Raw genomic sequence first — 22,396 nt, 5'->3', positions numbered from 1 at the left:
CGCCTCATACAGAGCCATGTCAATGCTCGATTGGTAGCTGTTGTTGTAGGCAAATTCTATCAGGGGTAGATGGTCATCCCAATGGCCCCCATAGTCAAGGACACAAGCTCGGAGCATATCCTCAAGTGTACGGATTGTCCTTTCTGACTGTCCATTAGTCTGAGGATGGAAGGCAGTACTGAAAGACAGCTTTGTTCCCATGGCCTCCTGAAAGCTACTCCAAAACTGAGAAGTGAACCTGGGGTCCCTGTCAGATACCACTATCACTGGAACTCCATGCAATCTGACTATTTCTTGGATATACATTATTTCCAACTTGTCCAAGGAATCGGTTATCCTGATGGCTAGGAAGTGGGAAGACTTGGTAAGCCAGTCAATAATTACCCAGATGACGTCATGTCCTGAATGTGCCTTGGCTAATCCCGTTACAAAGTCCATGGCGATATGTTCCCACTTCCACTCCGGGATCGGTAAGGGCTGAAGTAACCCGCCTGGGTGTTGATGTTCTGCCTTGACCTGCTGACATACCAAGCATTTAGATACAAAGTCAGCTATGTCCATCTTCATCCCATTTCACCAAAACTGGGGTCGCATGCTTTGGTACATTTTGGTGCTTTCGGGATGCATGACAAACTTGGAGCTATGGGACTCTGTCATGATGTTTTTCTTTAACTCACTGTCGATGGGACACACACCCTGTCTTGAAAATGGAGTAACCCATCGGCAGAGATTCAGAATTCTGAGTTCACTCCCTATTCTGCATCATTCTTTCGGGCTACCAAGGCGAGGTCGACTGATTGGGCTTTCTTTATTCTCTGTATTAACTTGGGCTGGACGGTCAGACGGCCCAAACATGCGACTCTCTTCAGGTCCTGAAGCCGAACCTGTTGTGTGGCCCCAATTTGCCTGCGTTCTGAAACCATTAAATGGGCTAAGATACCTGCACTTTTCCTGCTAAAGGCATTTGCCACCACGTTGTCCCTTACCAGGATGATACAAGATATCGCAATCATAGTCTTTAAGGAGTTTCATCCACCTTCTCTGACGCATGTTGAGATCATTTTGAGTGAATATGTGCTTAAGACTCTTATGATCGGTATAAATCTGGAAGATCTCTCCGTATAAATAATGGCGCCAGGTTTTCAAGGCGTGTATGATTGTGGCAAGTTCTAAGTCGTGGGTGGGGTAATTCTTCTCATGATTCTTTAACTGTCTGGACCCATAGGCTATGACCTTCCCATACTGCATCAGGACACAACTCAAGCCTAGATAGGAGGCATCACTATAAACTGTATATCCCTCCGATCCACTCGGTAAAGCCAGTACGGGTGCAGTGGTCAGCTGCTCCTTTAATTTTAAAAAACTTCTCTCACAGTACTCATTCCACTCAAACTTGGCATTCTTCTTTGTGAGCCGGGTTAGGGGAGCCGCTAGACTAGAGAATCCTTCGACGAACCTGCGGTAATAACCTGCAATTCCCAGGAAGCTATGGATCTCCTTAACTGATGTCAACTTCTCCTAGCCAAGTACCGCTTCAACCTTTTCAAGATTCACTGATACTCTTTCCTTCAATATAATGTGTCATAGGAAGGCGATCTGCTCTAGCCAGAATCCACACTTACTCAACTTTACATATAGCTTCTTTTTTCTAAGGACCTACAAAACTTGGGTTAGATGGTGAGCATGCTCTTATCTGCTTTTTGAGTATACCAAGATGTCATCGATGAACACAATAACAAATTAATCTAAGAATTCTCTGAAGACCCTGTTCATCAGGTCCATAAAGATGGCCAGGGCATTGGTTAGCCCAAATGGCATGAGCAGGAACTCATAGTGTTTGTACCTGGTTCGAAAGATCGTTTTGGGGATGTCTTCTGTTCTTATTTTCACCTGATGGTAACCTGATCGCAGGTCTATTTTGGAGAAGACCTGCGCACCCTGCAGCTGATCGAAGAGGTTGTCAATTATGGAGATGGGATATTTGTTCTTGATTGTGACCTTGTTTAATCCTCTGTAATCAATACACAGTCTCAACGTTCTATCTCTCTTTCTGGAAAACGTGACTCCAACACCCCAAGGAGACACACTGTGTCTAATAAAACCACTGTCTTGCAATTCAGTGATCTGTTTCCTCATCTCTTCCATCTCAACGCGGCTCATGCGGTAAGGAGCAACCGAAATGGGCTGGGTGCCTGGTTGTAGGTTTATGTGAACTCAACTTCCCTGTCCACTGACAATCCGGGCAATTCGTCCGAAAACACATCTGGAAAGTCTTGGACTACCGGAATCTCTTGGATATAAATTTCATTCTTGGGCTTGCCTAGTTAGAGAAAATAGCAAGGTTAAAGTACTTGAAAATTAAGGAAACTTGCCATCAAAGAATAAGTATCAAATGATTTCATTAATTTGTAAATGGCTCATCATTAGGAGGATTGAATACAATCTTCTTGTTAAAGCAATCTATGGTGACGTGATATGCCGCTAGCCAATTCATCCCTAAAATTACAACAAAATCCTCTGTGTCTAACCCTATTAGGTCTACACTCAGTTTTTATTTGTTATCTCCACGTCACAAGCCCTGTAGACAACTTCCCCTAATAGTGTTTCACCCCTAGCAGTAGACACAAACAATATTGAATCAAGTTTATCAGGTGATACATTAAGTTTGGATGCAAAAACATATGAAATAAATGAATGCGATGCACCAGTGTCAAATAAAACATAAGCAATATGGTCACAGATAGTGTACATATCCTGTACCACGTCCAGGTCGGCGTCGGCATACTGCTGGGTGAGGTTGTAAACCCTGCCCTGAAAAGGAGGTCTTCATTGGTTCTGGTTCCTCGGGCACTCTCTCGCATAGTGCTGGGCACTACCACATATGCGACAGGTGTTGTTGAGGCGATAGCATGGTTGGTCCCCGTGATCCCTACCGCAGTGCTGACAGATCTTGTCACGTGCTACCCCTGGAACCTGAGGGGGAGCCTGGATTGCCGGTCTAGGTCTCTTATTTTGTTGGACAGGCGTAGTAGGTGCTGGTCTGTGGGGTGGAACTGAGGGTCTGTGACTCCCTAATGACTGGAAAAGGGTGTTGAAACTCCTCTCAACGATTTGCACCTTTGCCAGAACAGCTAAATATGTCTTGAGCTCTAGTACCAACAAATGCCACTTGATCTCTGGGCGGAGGCCCCACTAGAACCTCCTGGCCTTTCTGCCCTCATCCATCAATGTTTCAGGGGAGTATCGGCCCAGCTCTAGGAACTTACGAGCGTATTTCGACACTGTCATATTTCCCTGAACCAGCTGAACAAACTCTTGTCTCTTTTAAATATTGGATGTGCTCGGGGAGGTACTCAGCATGAAAGGCTGCTAGGAACTGCTCCCAAGTGACAGGCGTGGGCAGGGTGGTCTGCTTGAGCTCCCACCAACGATCTGCTTCCCCCACCAGCATGTAGGAAGCAAGAGTAACCCTCTGCTCAGAAACCAGTCCTAAGGTCTTGAAAGCCTTCTCTGTCTCCGCCAACCAGTACTGGGCATCTTCGAAAGAGGACTCCCCTGTAAAAGCGGAAGGGTTTAGTCTCATGTACCTCTCTACGTAGCTCGGGTCAATTAGGGAAGGAGTTGGGTCCCGTGGAAGAGGGACTGGGCCGGGCTGAGGATAGACTGAGGGGCCCTGTGGTGGCACCTGCTGATATAGTGGGGGCACCGGATCATACTGTGGTGGTGCCGAGTAATACTATGGCTGAGGCACCGGATTATACTGCGGCGGTGGTGCCAAGTGGTATTGTGGAGGAGCAGGCTCTTGCTGGGGTGGCTCGGGATCCGCTCACTGCAGCGGTGGCTCAAATTGTGGTAGTGGGGGAGGGTCGGGTAATTCCCTTCTCTCCTCTCGACCTTGTTGAACAGCAATGATCCTTTCGAGCATCTCAAATATTCTGTCAACATCCTCCCGAAGTGAATCATCCCGGGCTGCTCGGTTTAGTGGGGGTCTCCCTCTCCTCATCTCTCTACACCTGCATTTCATAAGGAAGGGCTGAGTAATAATTCTCAGTTTGGTATTCCTCTAAGTATTATTGTGTAAGGGACGGGTCCGAGGAACGCAGCTTTGATACCAACTGTAACGGCCCCGGAAATTAAAAGGAAATGCATATATTTATTCTAAGTGCGGAAGCGAAATAAAATAGATTATGATTAACATCTCTTACACAATAACCAAAACAAATTAAATGTATGAAAGAATAAACAATGTATGAAAGAATAAACTAACTTAAAGGAAATACTATGAATGAATGCTATAAGGAAAACTAATAAATTCTTTGGCTTCTACTTGTCGTCTTCCTGCAAAACGGGCTCGAGAACAAAGACCTCCTGGTCTGAAATGATTAAGTAAGGAATGAGTTACACTAACCCAGTAAAGATATCATATTATCTCACTGTCACAGAAGTAGATGTTGGTAGAAAATAAAAACGACCAATGGAGCATAATTTATAACAAACTCATTTATCAATAATAAAAACTTTTATTGTCCACTTACCTCCGTGAGATTCATGAAAACAACTTATAAGAAACAATAACATCATAAATATCATAAATTCACACATAATTTGTATCATAGTACATGTCATACTTTTGTATTTCAATCATTAGGCAACAAATTTCCTATCTTATTAGCCTACTAGTATCCATGGGGATCCATAGGGGGTCTCCGCTACACGTGAACCATTCCACATTAATAACTTAATGTCAGGGCTGTCCCCATACCCCGTCCGGTATGGGCGCCAAAATCATAAACCTTAATACCCCATCCGGTATGAGGGTGAAACAGGTCGTCCCCATACCCAGTCCGGTATGGGCGCCAAAACATATAAAGTCTCTATACCCCGTCCGATATGAGAGACCACGTTCCCGGTAGGGTTCCCTATGGACCCGGTCCGTCCACCATCTCCCAAGATATCTAGTTAGGTTGTTGACATTATCCATTTATCAATTCACACACCTTTTTCCATTTTTCTTAATCATAATTATCCAATCAAACATAAACAAGTAAATCAGTAATGGACACCAAACAAGGCAACACAACATCGAGTTCACAATGATTCAAACCATAATAAATGAAATCGTGATTCATGCATACGAAACCATATAATAAATACATCAGGCACCATACTGCATTCAAAACTGTAAAATAAATCAAATAAGAACAGACCGACAAATGCATCAGGTTCGAGCCTCATTAGCGATCTTAATTAATTATACATATCTATTAATTCATAAAATACTATTTAATCATTTATTAAAATTTAATGCTGTGATAGAAAATAGGGTGAGGGATCCTTACTTGTTTCGGAGTCTGAAATCGGGTTCTCACTGCGCCTATGGGCAGTCCTTAGATTCCCTGAATATTTCTCCGAAAACTGAAACATACTTCCGGTACCTGCACATGTCCCCAAAAAATCCCAAATCAGACCTAGGGCCCTTTCGGCCAATTTTGGAATTCCGGCACGGCGGCGATCTGCATCGGGTTGGCCGTTTCTGGTCGTTTTCGGCTGAATTCGACCAAACTTGCATTGGTTCCTATAATAAAACACCCCTAGGGCCCTCGGTAGGCCAAAAAATTTCAGAAAACCGAGACTTACCGGTGGTGAAGCTATCAGGTGCAGCCGCTCCTCCGGCGCGAGTTGCAATTCGGTGTTTTACTCCGCTCAACCTGTAGAGAAAAGGACGGTGGTCACAGTGGTATAAAAATTACATCGAACGGGAAACGGGAAGGGCCTCATCGGAGGTAAAAATCAAAGAAACCCGCGGCGGCACTGCTAGACTTCGGCGGAGTTTTTCGTCCAATCGGCTGGTGGTTTGGCTCCGATTTGGCCACAGTGAGGTTCAGCATCGAAAAACAAGTCAAGGGGAGAAATTTTACCTCGTTTGGCGGCCGAAAAGTCCTCCGGTGCGGCGGCGGGTGGCGGCGGCCGGTTTCTCCGGTGGCTGGGTCGTCTTCTCCGGCGAGGGTTCTGGCGGCTAGGGTTTGAGGTTGGGTGTGGATGTGATTATTTATAACCCTCCCTTTTTAATCTGAGTCGTCCATAATGATTTAATCTGAGCCGTCCGATCGCGATTAAATTAGAAATAAATCTGAACCGTCCATCACGATGCGATCTGGGCCGTCCATGCGCGCCTTTAATCTGGGCTGTCCGTGTGCGCGGGAACGGATCTGGGCCGTCCGATCGTGCACACGTGGATCGCCCACGTATCTCCGTCCCGCGTGGCTTCCCGTGTCAGCTTCCCTGCCACGCGGCGTGTCCTGGTTGGCCGGGGCTGCTGACCGGGTTGCTTCCGTGGCTGTTGACGTGACGCTATTTTTCTAAATTGCGTTTTACCTCCGGTTTTCGATTTTCTTTTCAAAAATACCCCCAAAAATCCAAAATTTCACCCATTTTCCTCAAAATCAATTTCAATTAAATTCTAAAAATAATTTTACTTTATTTTATTATTATTATTATTTTTATTTCTATTAAATTAAATTAAAATCTTATAAATTAAATATTAAAATATAATAAAATTAAACAAAAATTTCAATAAAAATTAAAAAAAATTAAATAATAAAAATAAAATAAAATATAAATTTTGGATGTTACAATGAAAGATAATACAGAAGAAATATAACATAATTCATGCATAATTGGATCTAAATTCTTTAAATTCCATTACTTTTCATAAAAATTATGAAATATAACTTAATAAATAATATAAAAATTTGAACAAATTTTCTATTTTCGAACGTATTTATCTAAAGCTAGATTCGCTGCATTTACAAAACACGAGCAAAGTTACCCAATTAATTCCAACAATTATAATAACTTTTTTTTTCCTCTTTTAGGATTATTTTTTATGATAATTTTTTAAACATAGTATATTTATTGTTATTTTCTCTTTTGGGATGATGTGCATTGTGTCTCTTGTTCCAGTCCAAAAGGATATTTGATAACTAAAAGATACTTCAATATTATTCACTTAAAATCTGTAAAAAGTAAATTTGCATTGTTTTTGTTTTTTTTTTTAATGTCAAAATAAATCGCCAAGCATCAAAAGGGTTTATCATCTTTTACCGTCTAAAAGAGCGAAGATCCAAAGTACAGTTTAGTTTAAATGAACATGCACCGAGGTCCACAACCTGTACTTAATCTGTCCTGTCATGTCCTCTACATGTTGGATGCTTTCTCCTTCCCTAAGTTGATCATACAGGTGGCAATACAGTCGGGTACAGTACTACTGAGTCGCTTAGCTGTAGCTATCAGCCATTGTTAATGCTGGTTTAAATGCTTATTACTCTGAAAATCAAGATGGATCACAGCTGGGTTTAACTTAAAATCCCACGTCTCTCTCTTCTTCCCCACTCCCTATTCGTGTTCCGTCTCTAGCATTTGCTAAGCTTTCTCTGTTATCACTTTTGTTAGTGCTAGTAATGGCGTTTCCTTTTATGGCAAGGATTACCTTCTTCATCCCCAATCAAACCAGTCCCCATCCACATGTTCTTGTTCCTTTTTTGGGCGGGGAATAGGTCAGAGACAATTATAAACACGAAGAAGGAAGAAAGAGAAGAGGAGAAGATCAGAATAAAGAGAGAAAAAGAAAAGGTTATATGGGCTTGGATTTTGATCAATCATGGCTGGCCCAAGAGTGTCCTCGGGCAATGATTGCTTGTCTGGATATGTGTGTGTGTATATATATATTTACATGTAGAGTGAATGTATAGGAAACCTCAGAGTAGGTTCTGATCTTTGTCGACTTAGAATCCTCCATTTATCTCCACCAAAACTTTTCCGTATTAATCTCCAATTTATATTCATCGTTAAGCCAAGGCAAAAATCTAAGTATCAATTCTTGCCCATCGGTCTCTACAAGCTCCAATTCTTTACCCAAATCCAGAATCAGGTTCTGGGTCTGGCCCCTACCCATTAATTCTTTTCCGAAAATAGCAATACCCAACTCTACAAATCCCCGGAAATTTCAACTCCCCTTCTGGTTGATGGGCACAATTAGGGTTTGCAGAGACCTCTCCAAACCCTTGAATTCTGTACATCCACCGGTCACTACCTCCACCTCTTGCACCGAGACAGTAAATGGGTCGCATCAGTTTAAGATTAGCGGCTACTCGCTCGTTAAAGGCATGGGGATAGGCAAGTACGTTGCGTCTGATACGTTCATGGTGGGTGGTTATTTGTGGGCTGTATATTTCTATCCTGATGGCAAGAGCGCGGAGGACAACGCCGCGTACGTCTCGCTATTTATCGCGCTGGCGAGCGAAGGCACGGATGTGAGGGCCTTGTTTGAGCTTACGCTTGTGGATCAAAGCGGGGAGGGAAGGCACAAGGTGCACAGCCATTTTGGGAGGACGCTTGAGAGCGGGCCGTATACGCTCAAGTACAGAGGGAGTATGTGGTGAGTTTTTAAGAGTTGTCTTTTTTTAAAAAAAAATTTCAGTGTCTCTTGAAGTAGTTTCTTGAATTTGATAAAAGGAAATGTGGATTAACTTGTAGCTGCCAGATGGGTTATGTTGTGATTTAGTTGGAAATTTTGTGTCTGTAATCTTTTGATCATGCAGGGAAGGATTGGTGCCAGTAGTTTGGTTGTTAAATTGGAGGATGGCCATTTCCGAAAGCTTTAAATGTCGAAGGAAGTGGAATATTTTAGTTATTTTCTCTTTAATTTGAAAGGTTTCTGGTATGGAATAATTTTGATTTCTTGAAACATAAAAAAAGAGCAGAATTATATTTCGTATTGATGATAGAGGAGGAAAGCTGAATTGGGGTTTTGTATAATGCGAGGAATTTGCTTCTAGTTTGAGCTTAGATCAACTTTAAGCTGGGGATTTAGGTTTGATGAACCTGGAAACTTTGTACAAATTAGGGTTTTGAAATAAGTTTGTAAACAAATATATAACTGAATTTCCTTTTAGTTCGTTCTTACTTTTTACTGCATTTTCAAAGGACTTCTGTGGCTTTTATCTGTTCAACTTTCAGTACAATCAAAGTTCTCGGAAGCATTTCTTTTCATATTTGTCTGTTCATCATCTGTTTTTCCTTGCTGAGAAATTTTTTTGTGATTACCTAATAATTTATTCAAAAAGGAAATTGATTACCTACTAATTATAAAGAATAAGGGATCCATTTAATAAATTTGCTAATGACCAGTTGGAGAAATAGAAGCCTACTCCAACCCATGTTTAGAACTCCAATTTTTACCAAAGAAATTAGTTACTTACCACTACTTAATTAATTGCGATGGTTTGAGATTACCCCAGACTTCTAAAATCAGTCAATTAGCATTCAAATAATTTCATTTTTCCTATTTACACCTTTTCGTTAACTCTACCATTAGTTTAGGTTTAGGATTAAAATTACTCAAAAGCTCCTTTTATTTATTTCTCGGATGCATCACATTCTCTAACTCATGTTTTAAGCAATCAGTCTCATTTTTCTAATTCCGCAACTTCAAATTTCTCAAGTGATTTTGTGGAGGATTTGCTTAAATTTTGATTTAGCCTGATTGCTTAGTAAACATGTTTTTAAGAGAATATCTAAGCAACTTGTCATAGGACATTTTCTCAAAATTCTATTTAAATTAATGGTAGAATAATGGAAAGGGATGACAAAAATTTTGGGGTCATAAATTGTCTATTAGTGGTTGAGGGTAATTTTGAAAATATAAGTAATTGAAAGGGGGCTATTAATCAAGTTCTCCATTATTAACTGTTAAAGTTCTGCATGTCCCCGATAGCAGTGGGCTTAAATCTCCTAGTTGCAGCCCTTAATTACCTGGCCACTTTATTTAGTATTACTTTTTTGCACAAATTACATTGAAGTGTCAAGTTCACATCGAGTTACACCACCCAGCCCCAATATTTGATAAAACTATGAAATTCCTGAATTTTTATTTGATACTACTTTTTGGGCAACTTATGTTGAAATCTCATGTTTTACATCAAATTAAAACCCAGTCCAGATATTTGAGAAAATTTACCGTATCTCTGAATCTTATAGAAGAAGTCACAACTATCAACCTCTTTCAAATGTTAATGAAAAATGTTCACATATTACTATAATGTAACTTAATTAACCATCATATTCCATGTCATTAAGAAGCTCAGCACATGGAAATGGAAATTAATACTATCATAAGCAAAAGAAGGAATGCGATGTACCTGAACATTTTTAAACTTTTGGTTGTGCAGGGGCTATAAACGCTTTTTCAAAAGGACCCTTCTAGAGACATCTGACTACCTAAAGGATGACTGCCTCTTAATTCACTGTTCTGTTGGTGTTGTTAAGTCACGTACAGAGGGACCTAGGAGTTATCATATTGCAGTTCCACCTTCTGATATTGGGCAGCATTTTGGGAGGCTTTTGGAAAGTGGAAAGGGAAATGATGTGAATTTTGAAGTTGATGGTGAAATATTTTCCGCCCACAAGTTGGTTCTTGCAGCCCGGTCACCTGTGTTCAGGGCTCAACTTTTTGGCCCTTTGAGGGATCAAAATACCAAGTGCATAAAAGTTGAAGACATGGAAGCCCCTGTTTTTAAGGTCTCTCTCTCTCCCTCTCATTCAATCCCCCTTCTCTGGATCCATTGGATAAGATGCATCCACTTGCAACTTTATGTTTTATCACAAAGGCATAATAATTTGCTGTTGACAGTCTTAGTTACCAACTTTGTTACTTCTATATGACCTGCTTATATTTTACCTGTGATGAATTTTATCAGCCACAATCTTAGTTACGAACACGTGAGCTTTTCCCTTTTCAACTGAGGGTTGATGGTTGTAAGGGCTCATTGGAGAGAATCCTTGAACCTCATGAATATAAATAGAAATTCTGGAAATATTTTCTTAGTTCATTAAATTTTCTGGTATATACCAGAAGCATAAGGGGTTACAAAAACCAGCTTTTTCATTGACAATGGTAACTATCTTTTAAAAAACAAAAACTACTTCAACATATCCTGACTTCCTACACCTTAACAGGAAAACTATTTTGTTCCATAGTCCAAAAATTGAAAATACATAGGAAACAAAGACTTAAACCTAGAAAACAATAATTAGCCATGCTGGACTCCTCTGCTTGGGCTTGTAGACCAGCCCAAACTGCCTTGGGGACTCATAACTTGGAAGCTGCAGAGTGTGTGGTAGATAAATGCTTATAAATTAAAAATGTTAGCAAAATGATTAATAGAGCACATAAACAAAAATTTGATAGTTTCTAATTGGTGTGTTCTGGTAAAAAATATAAAAGGCAATTAGATCTTTTGAATAGGTCATAAGCCAAGAAAAGGATAAGTGTGGTGTTGGCTCTTTTTTCCCTCTGTGTATAAGCCAAAATTATATCGAAAGAGTCAAACAAAATGATTAGCTTTTGTTGTTTGTCTATACTTGTTTGTGTCTGGAAAAGAACATAAATAATAGTTTTTCTCCATGATGGAAAAAAATTGAAGGGTAATTCCTCTAAAATCTAATGGAAGAATGTATTTTGCCTATTGTATTCTGGCTTTACTTTTAGACTGTAAAATTGAGGCCTTTATCCTGCTTTAGATTAGGATATTCTTGGTATTGGAACTTAAATCCATGCTCTTAGTTTTCTTTAACCATTCTGTTGTTGTGTACTTGGAGAATGTGATGTTTAGATTTTATATTTTCCATTGAGCCGTTGTACATGCCATTGCAAAAGGTCATAGGAGGAGGTAGCTTTGTTGGTTGCTTGCCTTTGTTAGGTGAGTAATTGTGGTGCCTTACAGGATGATTTATACACAAATGTACATCTGGAATCTTCTTCTAAGGCGCTGCATCTTTACTCCAATGTTACTTATCCCAGCTAAGGTCTACTACCTTCTTGCTTCTCTTCTGTCTCTGTACATGTTTTAGTTCATAAATTGATCAAAATGATTGCATTATCAAGTTGCAAGTTAAGTATTTTTCATATAAAATTAACTGATTATTTCAAATTAAATTCAAGCTTTAAAATACTTTTAGTAATTTGTTTTATAAAACTTCCTCTGCTATCAGATGAGGTGAATATTGTTGGTCATCTTGTTCTTTTCTCACCCTGGTTGAGTTTGCTTTTTGTATATGGGCAGCCCGCCTTTGGTATTCTTTTTTCTTTATCCTTTATCTTCTTCAAAGAAAGAAAAAACAACTCTACCTTGCCATTGCTCATGCTAATTAGTTGCATTGGCATGGCTGCCTTGGATACTCAGCCAACCATTTTTTACCCCAAAAAAAGTAGTTTATAAAAGAAGCAGCTTTTACTCTTTTAGTTTCAGTGTAATTGGGAATATTGATATCTAAACTCTTAAAATTGTGTGTAGTTTATATGATGATGAAAAGAATAGATGAAACTAAAAAAATTAGCTAAAAAAAATTATCTGAAAAAAAGAATTTATCTATAAAAAAATAGATGGAGCTAAAGTGTTGTCTTTGAAGCATTTGGATACAGACTTTGACTAGATCTAACTTGCTGAAAATGATGTCAAGGCAAAGGAACTGTCTTTTTCTATTTATTGAGCTAAGAAGATGCCTGTATCCATGGCCCTATTACATACTCCTGATACTCCATTATGTCTTAGAGAATTGCTGTTTTATCAGTTAGCATTTTTGGTTCTCTGTGTCAGGAGTAGATGCTTCTTTAAGGCTCAAACAGGTTTTTGCTACCTAGTTGTGCAAGGTAACATGTACGCTTGCATGAATGTAACTTCTTTGTGCTTTAATGAAATTGGATGTTTCTAGGTATTACTTCATTTCATTTACTGGGATTCTCTAGCAAATATGCAAGAGCTTGTGGATATGGACTCAAAATGGGCTTCTACACTGATGGCTCAGCACCTGCTTGCGGCTGCAGACCGTTATGCCCTTGACAGGCTCAGACTGCTCTGCGAGGCAAAACTTTGTGAGGATGTTGCCATAAACACAGTTGCATTCACATTAGCATTGGCAGAGCAGCACCATTGTTTCCAGCTTAAAGCTATATGTCTCAAATTCATTGCGTTGCCTGAAAATTTGAAAGGTATTATATTTCCGTCTGTTTTACTGTTTAATTAGTATGTGAAGCTGTCGGATGAACTGTGAGTCTGTCTCTAGGCTATAGCTGTGTATGTTTCTTTGGGTTGCATCATTCCATGTGCATTGACAAAATATTGCTCTATACTCTTCATGAGACTATATAATTTCTAAAGGTATGTTTTTATGTGTTTTGACATTATGGGTCAATGGTCTTGGTTTTTGACTTACAGGATTGTTTTTCTTTTGTTCTCTTAGGTTGACTTGAAGTTTATTGCAGTGTTTGTTAAAAGACCTTACCAGAGTTAGGCAGGGCCAGTTTGAAAAAGCCATATATAGGGGGTTGGTTTACATTGATGGCCAATTTGCAGTTAGAAGTTTTGATGATGTGAATTTATTGGAAAGTCTGAATTTTTATTTTCCGTGAGTGTGTCAGAAGGAAGTTTTGTTTTTATTTTTTTGTCAAGATTTATGGAAGGAAGCTTTTTTTTTTTTTCTTTCATATTTTACATGGTGGCTGGCTAACTAGCGGTTAAGCCCGTGAGCATATTAGTATCTGGTGTTTGTGAATAATGCTCATGCTTACAATCTTTCATTTGGGAATAATTTGAAATGACTGGGCTTGCAATTTCTTTTGATTGTTCTGTAGTGATTGAGTGGTGATGGGCTGCCTTCTTAGTTGGTATTGAATGAGTAATGACATGAGTACTTGCTATTTTCAGCGGTGATGCAAACAGATGGGTTTGAATACTTGAAGCAGAGCTGTCCTTCTGTACTCAGTGAGCTACTGCAATACGTAGCAAGAATGGGCGAGCATTCTGTCATTGCTTCCAGAAAAGGAAACGAGACCTTGCTAGATAACTGTGATGCCAATGGAAGACGGGTGAAGCAAAGGATACATTGATTTTGGGCACCAAAGACAGATAACAAGAAAGGGAGCTTGTTAGGCTTAAGAACATTTTTGTACTGTGCTAACAGTGACATTCTGTTATATAAATTTAATGAGTTCAAAGTTAGTGGATGATGTGGTTGTCCATTGTATAAATAGTTCCTTTAATATTGTTTCTAGACATTTCTGGATTCAGGTTCTTGCTTCTATGCAATCGAAAATTGTATCTGCTTGGTGGGATTGTCGATTTAGAAGGATCAAAGAATTGTTGTGATGCGGGTTCAGCAGAGTGACTAATATCTGAGGGTGTTTGGATTGGCTTACTTTTTGTGGTTAAATGTGTGTACAACTGCTTTACTTGTGTGATTTAATAAAAAAATTGGTGTTTGGATTACCTTGGTAAAAAGCTACAAAACTTTTAGCCAAAAAGGGGAATGGAAGTGTTTAAATACCTATCTTATTCCTTTGTGATTTTATTAGGTTGTTTAACTATATGATAAAATTGAAACTTTGAACTTAAATCTAGTCTAATGACCAAAGGAAATTTATTTATTTTTAAATTAAGATTTACTGAAGTGTGTGATATTTTGTGGGACAAGATTTATGTTATAGTTAAATTAAAAAGTTTTAGTTTAAAAGAGATTATCCTGAATTTTTTTTTGGGTTAAAATGCATTATATTTTTTAACTTAAAGATTTATGTTTTAACCAAAGTGTACCCAGAAACACTTTCTATCAGAAGATATATCAACCAAGACACTCTTTGACTTCTTGGAGCTTTAAGTTCAAAAAAAAAAAAAAAAAAAAAACTTTGAAATTTATTTTACCATTATTTTTTATTAGAACATAATTAAAAACAAAAAATCATACTTTGATAATCTTTAGATTAAGAATAAGTAATTATTATCCAAAACTAGATAACCTATATATTAAAGTCTAGACTAGAGAAAATTATTACTTCCAAACTCTCTGTTTAAATCACTAGGTAAAGTGTTAATGGCTCATGAAACTAGACATTTTATGCACATAAAACACAACAAAAATTCCCACTATTCTGTTGATACATATCTATATATCTTCAATACAAAAAATCAGTGGCGCATATACGACTCACATCTCTAATGCCTTCTAGGTTAATGCATTTTAATTGTAACTCAGTATATTATCCTGCAACATCAATTTCCAGCCTCTTAACATCAAATGCTAGCATTTAGCCAAATTGTAACTTACATTAATTCTCCTGGTCATTAAACTTGTTCATCTGAAAGGGAACAAAATAGAGGCACTTCAAATATTTCTTTAGGATACAACATTGGGGAAAAAAGGTAAAATAGCTCCTATTTTGTGAAGAACAAGGGAATAATTAGACTTTGCAAGTTCAATGAATTACTTGGCCCTTTCAACATTCGTGATCAGAGTGTCTTCCGGTACCCATCACTGATCCGGATCAGGAAGCAACGCGAGGACAACAGCAACTTCCAGGATGCGTTGCGTTCTTTCAAATTAGTGATATAAACAATTTGAAGCCAAAGTTCTCCAAGATAAGTAGCAAACTTAATTTTGTTTAAGCACCGCAATGATATATGGCACTGAGAAGATCTATAACTAGCATCCGATGGATCCCATTCGAGAGCTGCTCAAAATGGGATGTCGTGTAGTAGTAGTTGAATACCATGCCATTTGAGTCTGATTAAGCAAAATTCTCATGTGGTCAGTACCAGTGACTTCCAGATCCACCTTGTGCAGCAGCAACTTTCCTTACCACGTATTGAGACTTTGATTGCAATCCGTTGGGACCTTCAGCACCTTCGTTATCTCCCCTCTCATTTTTACAGGGTGGATTCCTTCTCGGATATGAAAAGCCCGCACCATTATATTGAGTTGAGCCAGATGGGTGCCGGGCTATCCTTCTTTGTTCAAGTGCTTCCGCTGCTGCTGCTGCTCCACAATTATTGTAACGTAACACTGAGCTAACAACCTTTCCAGGTCTTGCAGCTCCTGCTGTGTTTCATGCAGTTCATTGTTAGTTAAAACATATTTATACAAATCAAGAAGCCCTGCATTATGATTAAATTAGAAAGCTATTTATAGAGGGATTTAAATGAAGATGCAGCAATAGAAACTCTAACTAAGATCCTTGAATCCATGCTCCATTTCGAATAGTGAAAATTGGACAAAGTTTAAACCAAAAACTAAAGCAGTAGATAGAGATTAGCCTGAGATTGTAAAGCCTAAACTGATGAAACAAAGAAATGTAGTAATCCAATGCTTTTAGTGCCTAAAAGCAAAAGGAATGCCTCATATGACTTTTCACGAAAAGCAAAAGGAATCATTCTAAAAATTGGCGGCAGAGATCATAGGTGGCTTTATTTCTGCCATCAGATATTCATTTAGTGATTTCGATCAAATCATGTTGTCGATTGCTCGTCAAAATGCAATCCATATGCCAGACTAAATTAGAATGATAAAACTTATTGCAGAAGCAATCACCAAAGGAATCATGTTGCATGTGTATATGAGAAATGGAAGATGGGGGAAGCCTTGTCATGCAAACAAAACAAAACAAAATTATTATTGCAAAATGACATGCTTGAATTCAGACCTTGGATCGATTGAGGAACTTGAAGAGGAAGTCTTGTCATTGGGATGCCGCAACTCCTCTCCATATGTGATTTCTCAGTTTCTTTGATGGAACATTTGGAAAGATCATCTGCCACCTCCACAGAATTCTGGACTGAGTTGTCAGAATATAACACACATGGCCTGCACACACAAGAAAGTATGAAAGTATCCCACAGTAGAGGCAACAAATGAAAGATGCACGGAATCACAATATATAGAAAATTCAAAAAGATAGCAAAACTCATACTGGTGGGATACCTTGGTAATGATGCATGCTGCCTTTCAGGTGGAGGTACAGCTACACCATTTCCATAGTGCTCCTCAAGATAGGCAAACTGTTTCTTAAAATGGTCCACGGCACTGCAGAACATAAACTAATATAACTTACCATAGAAGAAACTTGCACATCTCTACAACAAAATCAAACTCAATATGAAGTCTGTTTTAGCTTTCATTGACAAATTGTTCTATAAATAGAAAAGCAGAAAACTCTGGCATTCAAAATTAAATCTGACTATCAAGAGTAACCTAAGAAATATAGATATAATTTACCTACAGGTTTATCTCAAAAATAAATAAATAATTTACCTTCAGGTTGGAAGAAGAAACATGAAAATATTCCCAACATAACATACAAGGAGAAAATGGACCATGCTAATCAAGGAGGGAACATATGTTGAAGAAGAACCAAAAAAAGAAAACTTCTCCTTAAAGCAGGGGAAATTTATACGATGTTCCAAAATAAACAGGAGATCAGTAGTTCCATAGGACAATACCTTGGATACATAAAGCTTGTTGGCTCTGAGCCTTCCAGGTATTCTTTCAGCATTTTAGGATGGTACTCAAGAATCTCTCTGTAAATAAATTCTCTTACATCTTCCTTTGTTATCCTTCTCCTCTCAAACTCAAATTCCATCTTGGTAACTGGTTGAGCAGAAGGCTCTCTTTCAACCTTGGCCAAGCCCTTAAAATATGGATCTGCAAGGGCCTAATAACACACACAATAAGGTTGCTCTGTAAAAGGAACTAAAGCATTATAGTAAAGTAACAATGACGAAGCACAATGGTTACCTCTTCAGCAGTAGGTCTATCCTTAGGTTCAAATGCCAACATTTTCTCAAGAAGTCGGAGTGCAAGTGGATCTGCATTAGGAAACTTCTGGGAGAAAGGAATGGCCTTCTTTTTCCTCATGCTGCTCAAGTATCTTCGAGCTTTTTCATTGCGCACCTGTTGACATTTGGTGAGAAATATTGAAAAAGGGGCACGAATGGAGATGCACAAAGATGATACAACATTCAGTTTGGAATAGGTTAACCAGCTTATAAGAGCATACAGACCCTCGCAATGGCTTCAGGAGATGGTGTACCCAACAGATCAGTCATCAGATCCAATTGATGGACGACATTCTTCCCAGGGAAAAGAGGTTTCCCTGTTAAAAGTTCTGCAAAGATGCACCCAATGCTCCATATATCAATTGCTGGTGTGTACTGGAAAGAGAAAAAAAGAAAAGAAAGAAAGAAAGTCACAATAGTTGATAGAAGAAAAGTCAGTGGACAAGAGATACTTAAGAGTACAAGGCTACTTAGTATCTGTGCACCAGCACGTGTCTATGCCTGCAATAAAAATAGATTTTAGTTTGGGTTGACGAATTGTTACCGTTACTAGTCAAATTGTTGATGAAGTAATAAAATTGGCAAATAAGCAATGTATAGTAAACATACTAATGCTATATATTATGAAAAAGGACGCCAGAAAATAGGCTCAGAAAATCAGCAAAAAACTTCTATACATGAGGTAAGGGTAATCAACACAGCCTGTGAAATTAAAACGAACAAACAAATACGTCCTATGGTTTCTTTCAAGACAAGACAAAACAAAGGCCATTGCATGTGTGAAACATCTAGCTAACCGTGAAAATTTAAAGGGCAACAAGTCTTGCACCTTAGAGAAAAAAGATCCACACAATTCAGGAGCCCTGTACCATCTTGTTGCAACATAGTCCTGCGAGCACAAAATACTGGAACAGTCAATATTGATACTGATCCAGAATAAGAATTTTATAGATCTTAACGAGATTGTTTCCAATTGAACTACAATATCAACAAAGCAAAACTTACTGTCCAGAATATTGCCGTCGGAGTATCATTAAAAGCTACTCTTGCAAGACCAAAATCACATATCTTGAGCTTGCAGTCAGCATTTGCCAAAATGTTTTTAGGTTTCAAATCCCGATGAAAGACATTTGCTGTAAAACCAAATTAAAATATCAGACCTGAGATGCTCAGAACAAGTACCATAAAGTTACATTCTTTAATTAAATTATGTCTGATGAAAGACATTTGCCGTAAAACCAAATTAAAATATCAGACCTAAGATGCTCATGAACAAGTACCATAAAGTTACATTCTTTAATTAAATTATATCTGAATGTCAACTACGCGACAAATGCAAGGAGAATAAGGTTATTCCTAGAGTTCCATTATATAAAACCATAACCTGTGTGTATATACTTCAGACCCCGAAGAAGCTGGTAAAGAAAAAACTGGTAATGTTCTGGAGTCAAATCATCATTTGCTTTAATAACCTGGTGTAAATCAGATTCCATTAGCTCAAACACAACATATATGTCCTTGAATTCCCTTCGAGAAGGAGGCAACAGAATGTGCTTGATCTCAACAATGTCTGGATGATGGAGGAGTCTCAGAAGTTTGATTTCACGAAGGATGCGGGTAGCATCTGAAACATGTTCAAATATGTCATTGATTTTTTTAATTGCAACCTTTTCTCCAGTATGCGTATCATATGCAGAGCAAACAACACCGTAGCTCCCTTTACCAATTACTTCTTCTATTCTGTACCTACTTCCTTCACCATACTCTGTGAAAAAGTCCACATCTACAGTAGACTGCATCACAAATATAAAACATGTCACGTGATTGACATAACACCAAATGTAAATATCGCATCAAAGAAAAGCAAATACTCAATACAGCTTCAACTCCAATATAAACAGCAATTCAACCATTGTAAACATATTCGGTATCACAAAGAGAGAATATTTAGGCCTAACACCTGCTGAACTAATTCCAGATGAATGATTACTTTAGATAGACACATCAAATATTTCATCATTCCATGAAAGCAAACTATACAAACAATACTCGGTTTCTAGTTGCCCTCAACACAACAAAAAACCAAAGTTCAGATACTATCGGAAAAGATGTCTGCACCATTAGATGGAGCAAAATCTCTTACAACGATTCTGCAGTAAAATTGGGATACAAATAACTTAGTCAAACACCATCACCATGTAGACATCAGAATTGGTTGCTCATGGCAGGTGCATCAAACTAATGTTCTAGTGCTATCAAAAGAAGATTATATATATATATATATAAATATATATATATATGTACTATGTATGTAAATATCTCCCATGTCAATAAAATTACAAGTTTACGGTTAATAAACCCTGAACAACAAGCCGAGAAAACTACAAAAGGGCAGCCTTCTGCTGGGACCTCCACTCCCACAAATTCGCGAAGTGGGGTCATAAGCACGTGGCATAGGGAGAGATTAGGCATGAACATGACAAGCTGTTCATTCCCATCCAGAATACAGGAATTACACCAGCACAACACAACACAAAAAAGGATCCACTACTTTGGACCACAGAAAAACAAAAACATATCTATGAACATAAGGATGAAATTTAATAAACAAATGCCAGGAAAATATATCAACAGAAGAGACAGACTTCAGTTTAGATTCACATGAAAAAGAAACATCACAAATACCAATCAGATCTTTCGTCAAGAACAACGACTTTATAAAATTTTATATTTCATTACCTTTCTACGCTGATCAGGCTGCATCACTAATTGAAAGAAAGCGAACTCTCAGAACTCTTCAAAGCAATAACTGAAAGAAAGCGCTCAACAGCCACAATTAACCCAGTAAAGCAGAACTCAACTTCCACTGAAATAGGAAAGTATCCAGGAGAGAAACCAAGCTCAATTCATCATTAATTCAAAAACCCTCATTCTGAAATCCAAAGAAGAGGCAGAAAAGAAGATAAAACGTTGAGCAAAGAAGAAGCAAAATTTAAGGAGTATTTTCTGGGGTAGAAAAAAGCACGCAACTTTTGGACAAAAAAGAGGGATTATACTTGAATATGTTTCTTTTTTAAGTCAGAGAACAGCCAAAGGAAATGACGGAAGGGTCTAAACGCAGCTGGAAGACAGAATTTGCAGATCGATGCTCTTAGTTTTTGTCAGCGGAGAAAGCTAAAATCTTGGAGAGTCTTCACTCTTAAACAAGGCGATGATCACTATTTCTCCTGCTCAGTATAGAACAAAAAGTTGCATAAGGAAAAAAAAAAAAAAAAAAAACCAAAACTTGAAGAAGAAAAATGAGTTTTTTTCCGGAAAATTTCTTGGGGCTTTTTTGGATCTCACACTCAGATCCACAGAGACAGAGATAATACAAGAAAATCAAGTGGTGTGCTTCAAGTTGAAGGCTTCGTTCTTTTGGGTAGCGGAGAGAGAGAGAGAGAGAGAGAGAGAAACAATAAGGAGACGAAAGGGAAGAGCAGTAATTTTATTTTAATTTAATAAAGTTATTAAAACGTGAGATGGAAAATGATATATGATTATGATTTTGATATTGAAAAGTCGTATCTGCCCCTCATTTTTTACTAAATCTACAAACCACCCTAAAAAATTCATGTTTTTATTGTTACATTTTTTTCAATATATTTTATTTTCATTCAACATTTAAATATTAATTATCATAATTCATAAAAGCTCAGGAGGATTTATACACACTTCTTACATAATTGAATTAGATATATCCTTATCCTCAATCACATATTAATAAACTCGTATCTTCACTCATCAAAAAATAATTATTAAAATATTATTATTTTCAAAAATATACAATTAATCTATATACTATTTAAATCGACTTTATATATATTTTTTCGTTCGCTCTTTTTTTTTTCTTCTTATCATTCTTTTTTTGTATCTCAAACTTTAAATTTTATGTTTTCAATAACAATCAAAATGTGTCTAATTTAAATTCTATTCTAATTAAAAACTCTTATGATTATAGATGATCTAATTATAAAATATCATAAATATAAAATTTTCTCTCCTCTTTTTTAGATAAGAAATATAGAGTTTTTTCCCTTCCTTTTTAAACCATAAATATAGAAGATTTAATTATAGAATATCAGAAATATAAAATTTTTATAAGAATAATTTATATGTTATATATGGTAGTTTTAGTCTTCATATATTTATTTATTTTATTTAATTATTTTACTTGTTGTTTATAATAAATAAAAAAAATATAGTCTTTCGCGAGGACTACTTATAATAGAAAGGAGGGAGAAGATAAAAGCTTCATGCATTGAGGTTTCTCATTTTTTTTTTGTCCTCCACGTGGTGTTTACATTGTATCCATGTGCCATTCAAGTATTAAAAAAAAAAATTAAAATTAACTCAAATGTCGTGCATGCACAATCTAAATATCGTTAGTTACTTGTTTTTAATGACGAAAAACTTATTTGAATTATTATTTAAAGTACATTAACAATTTGAATAGAAAAAAAATTATATGTGTAACGACTCCGAAAATTTAAAATGAAATGTGTATTAAAAATTTCAAATGCGGAAGCGAAGTCAAAATTTCGATTAACATCCCTTACACTAAAACCAAAAACGTGCTCACAAAATGTAACGGCCCCGTAAATATTAAAATGAAATGAGTATTTAAATATATCGAATGCGGAAGCGAGATCAAAATTTCAGTTAACATCCCTTACATGAAAAACCCAAAAACG

At 37.6% G+C, this 22,396-nt stretch overlaps 2 protein-coding genes across 4 annotated transcripts; one reads left to right on the top strand and one right to left on the bottom strand.

Moving 5' to 3' along the window:
- The first annotated feature begins 7,310 nt into the window (after positions 1–7,310).
- Positions 7,311–14,253, top strand: LOC110819894 (BTB/POZ and MATH domain-containing protein 2-like). Its single transcript, XM_022049223.2, has 4 exons — positions 7,311–8,437; positions 10,230–10,578; positions 12,772–13,048; positions 13,764–14,253. The coding sequence occupies exons 1-4, from the start codon at positions 8,025–8,027 to the stop codon at positions 13,943–13,945; spliced, it is 1,221 nt and encodes a 406-aa protein (XP_021904915.1). The 5' UTR covers positions 7,311–8,024; the 3' UTR covers positions 13,946–14,253.
- Positions 14,254–15,108: 855 nt separating this feature from the next.
- Positions 15,109–21,153, bottom strand: MPK16 (mitogen-activated protein kinase 16). Of its 3 annotated transcripts, XM_088216441.1 has the most exons (11): positions 20,403–21,151; positions 19,387–19,456; positions 19,048–19,287; positions 18,669–18,796; positions 18,493–18,552; positions 17,889–18,038; positions 17,623–17,778; positions 17,328–17,539; positions 16,810–16,911; positions 16,532–16,692; positions 15,109–15,930 (listed from the first exon to the last, which is right to left on the bottom strand). In XM_088216441.1, exons 1-11 carry the CDS (start codon positions 20,424–20,426, stop codon positions 15,641–15,643), a joined length of 1,593 nt encoding a protein of 530 aa, XP_088072567.1. In that variant the 5' UTR covers positions 20,427–21,151; the 3' UTR covers positions 15,109–15,640. The 3 variants fall into 3 exon arrangements, with proteins under 3 accessions (XP_088072567.1, XP_088072566.1, XP_088072564.1); XM_088216440.1 differs by having other exon boundaries at positions 15,109–15,927; positions 19,048–19,456; positions 20,403–21,153; XM_088216438.1 differs by having other exon boundaries at positions 19,048–19,456; positions 20,403–21,152.
- Positions 21,154–22,396: the final 1,243 nt, after the last annotated feature.

Source organism: Carica papaya, chromosome 3 (genome assembly GCF_054855325.1).
Source record: "Carica papaya isolate Zhongbai chromosome 3, ASM5485532v1, whole genome shotgun sequence".
Lineage (NCBI taxonomy): Eukaryota > Viridiplantae > Streptophyta > Magnoliopsida > Brassicales > Caricaceae > Carica > Carica papaya.
Note: the sequence above shows the minus strand (reverse complement) of the source record. Positions and strands in the feature narration are given on the sequence as shown.

What these genes read in the sequence shown, in the direction of transcription:
- LOC110819894 (XM_022049223.2), top strand. Translation starts at nt 8,025, where the DNA reads ATGGGCACAATTAGGGTTTGCAGAGACCTCTCCAAACCCTTGAATTCT. An exon ending in AAGTACAGAGGGAGTATGTG is followed by an intron (nt 8,438 to 10,229) that starts GTGAGTTTTTAA and finishes TTGGTTGTGCAG; the next exon opens with GGGCTATAAACGCTTTTTCA. An exon ending in TGGAAGCCCCTGTTTTTAAG is followed by an intron (nt 10,579 to 12,771) that starts GTCTCTCTCTCT and finishes GGATGTTTCTAG; the next exon opens with GTATTACTTCATTTCATTTA.
- MPK16 (XM_088216438.1), bottom strand. Translation starts at nt 20,426, where the DNA reads ATGCAGCCTGATCAGCGTAGAAAG. An exon ending in CTCCTGAAGCCATTGCGAGG is followed by an intron (nt 17,779 to 17,888) that starts GTCTGTATGCTC and finishes AAATGTCAACAG; the next exon opens with GTGCGCAATGAAAAAGCTCG. An exon ending in ATAGACCTACTGCTGAAGAG is followed by an intron (nt 17,540 to 17,622) that starts GTAACCATTGTG and finishes GTGTGTTATTAG; the next exon opens with GCCCTTGCAGATCCATATTT.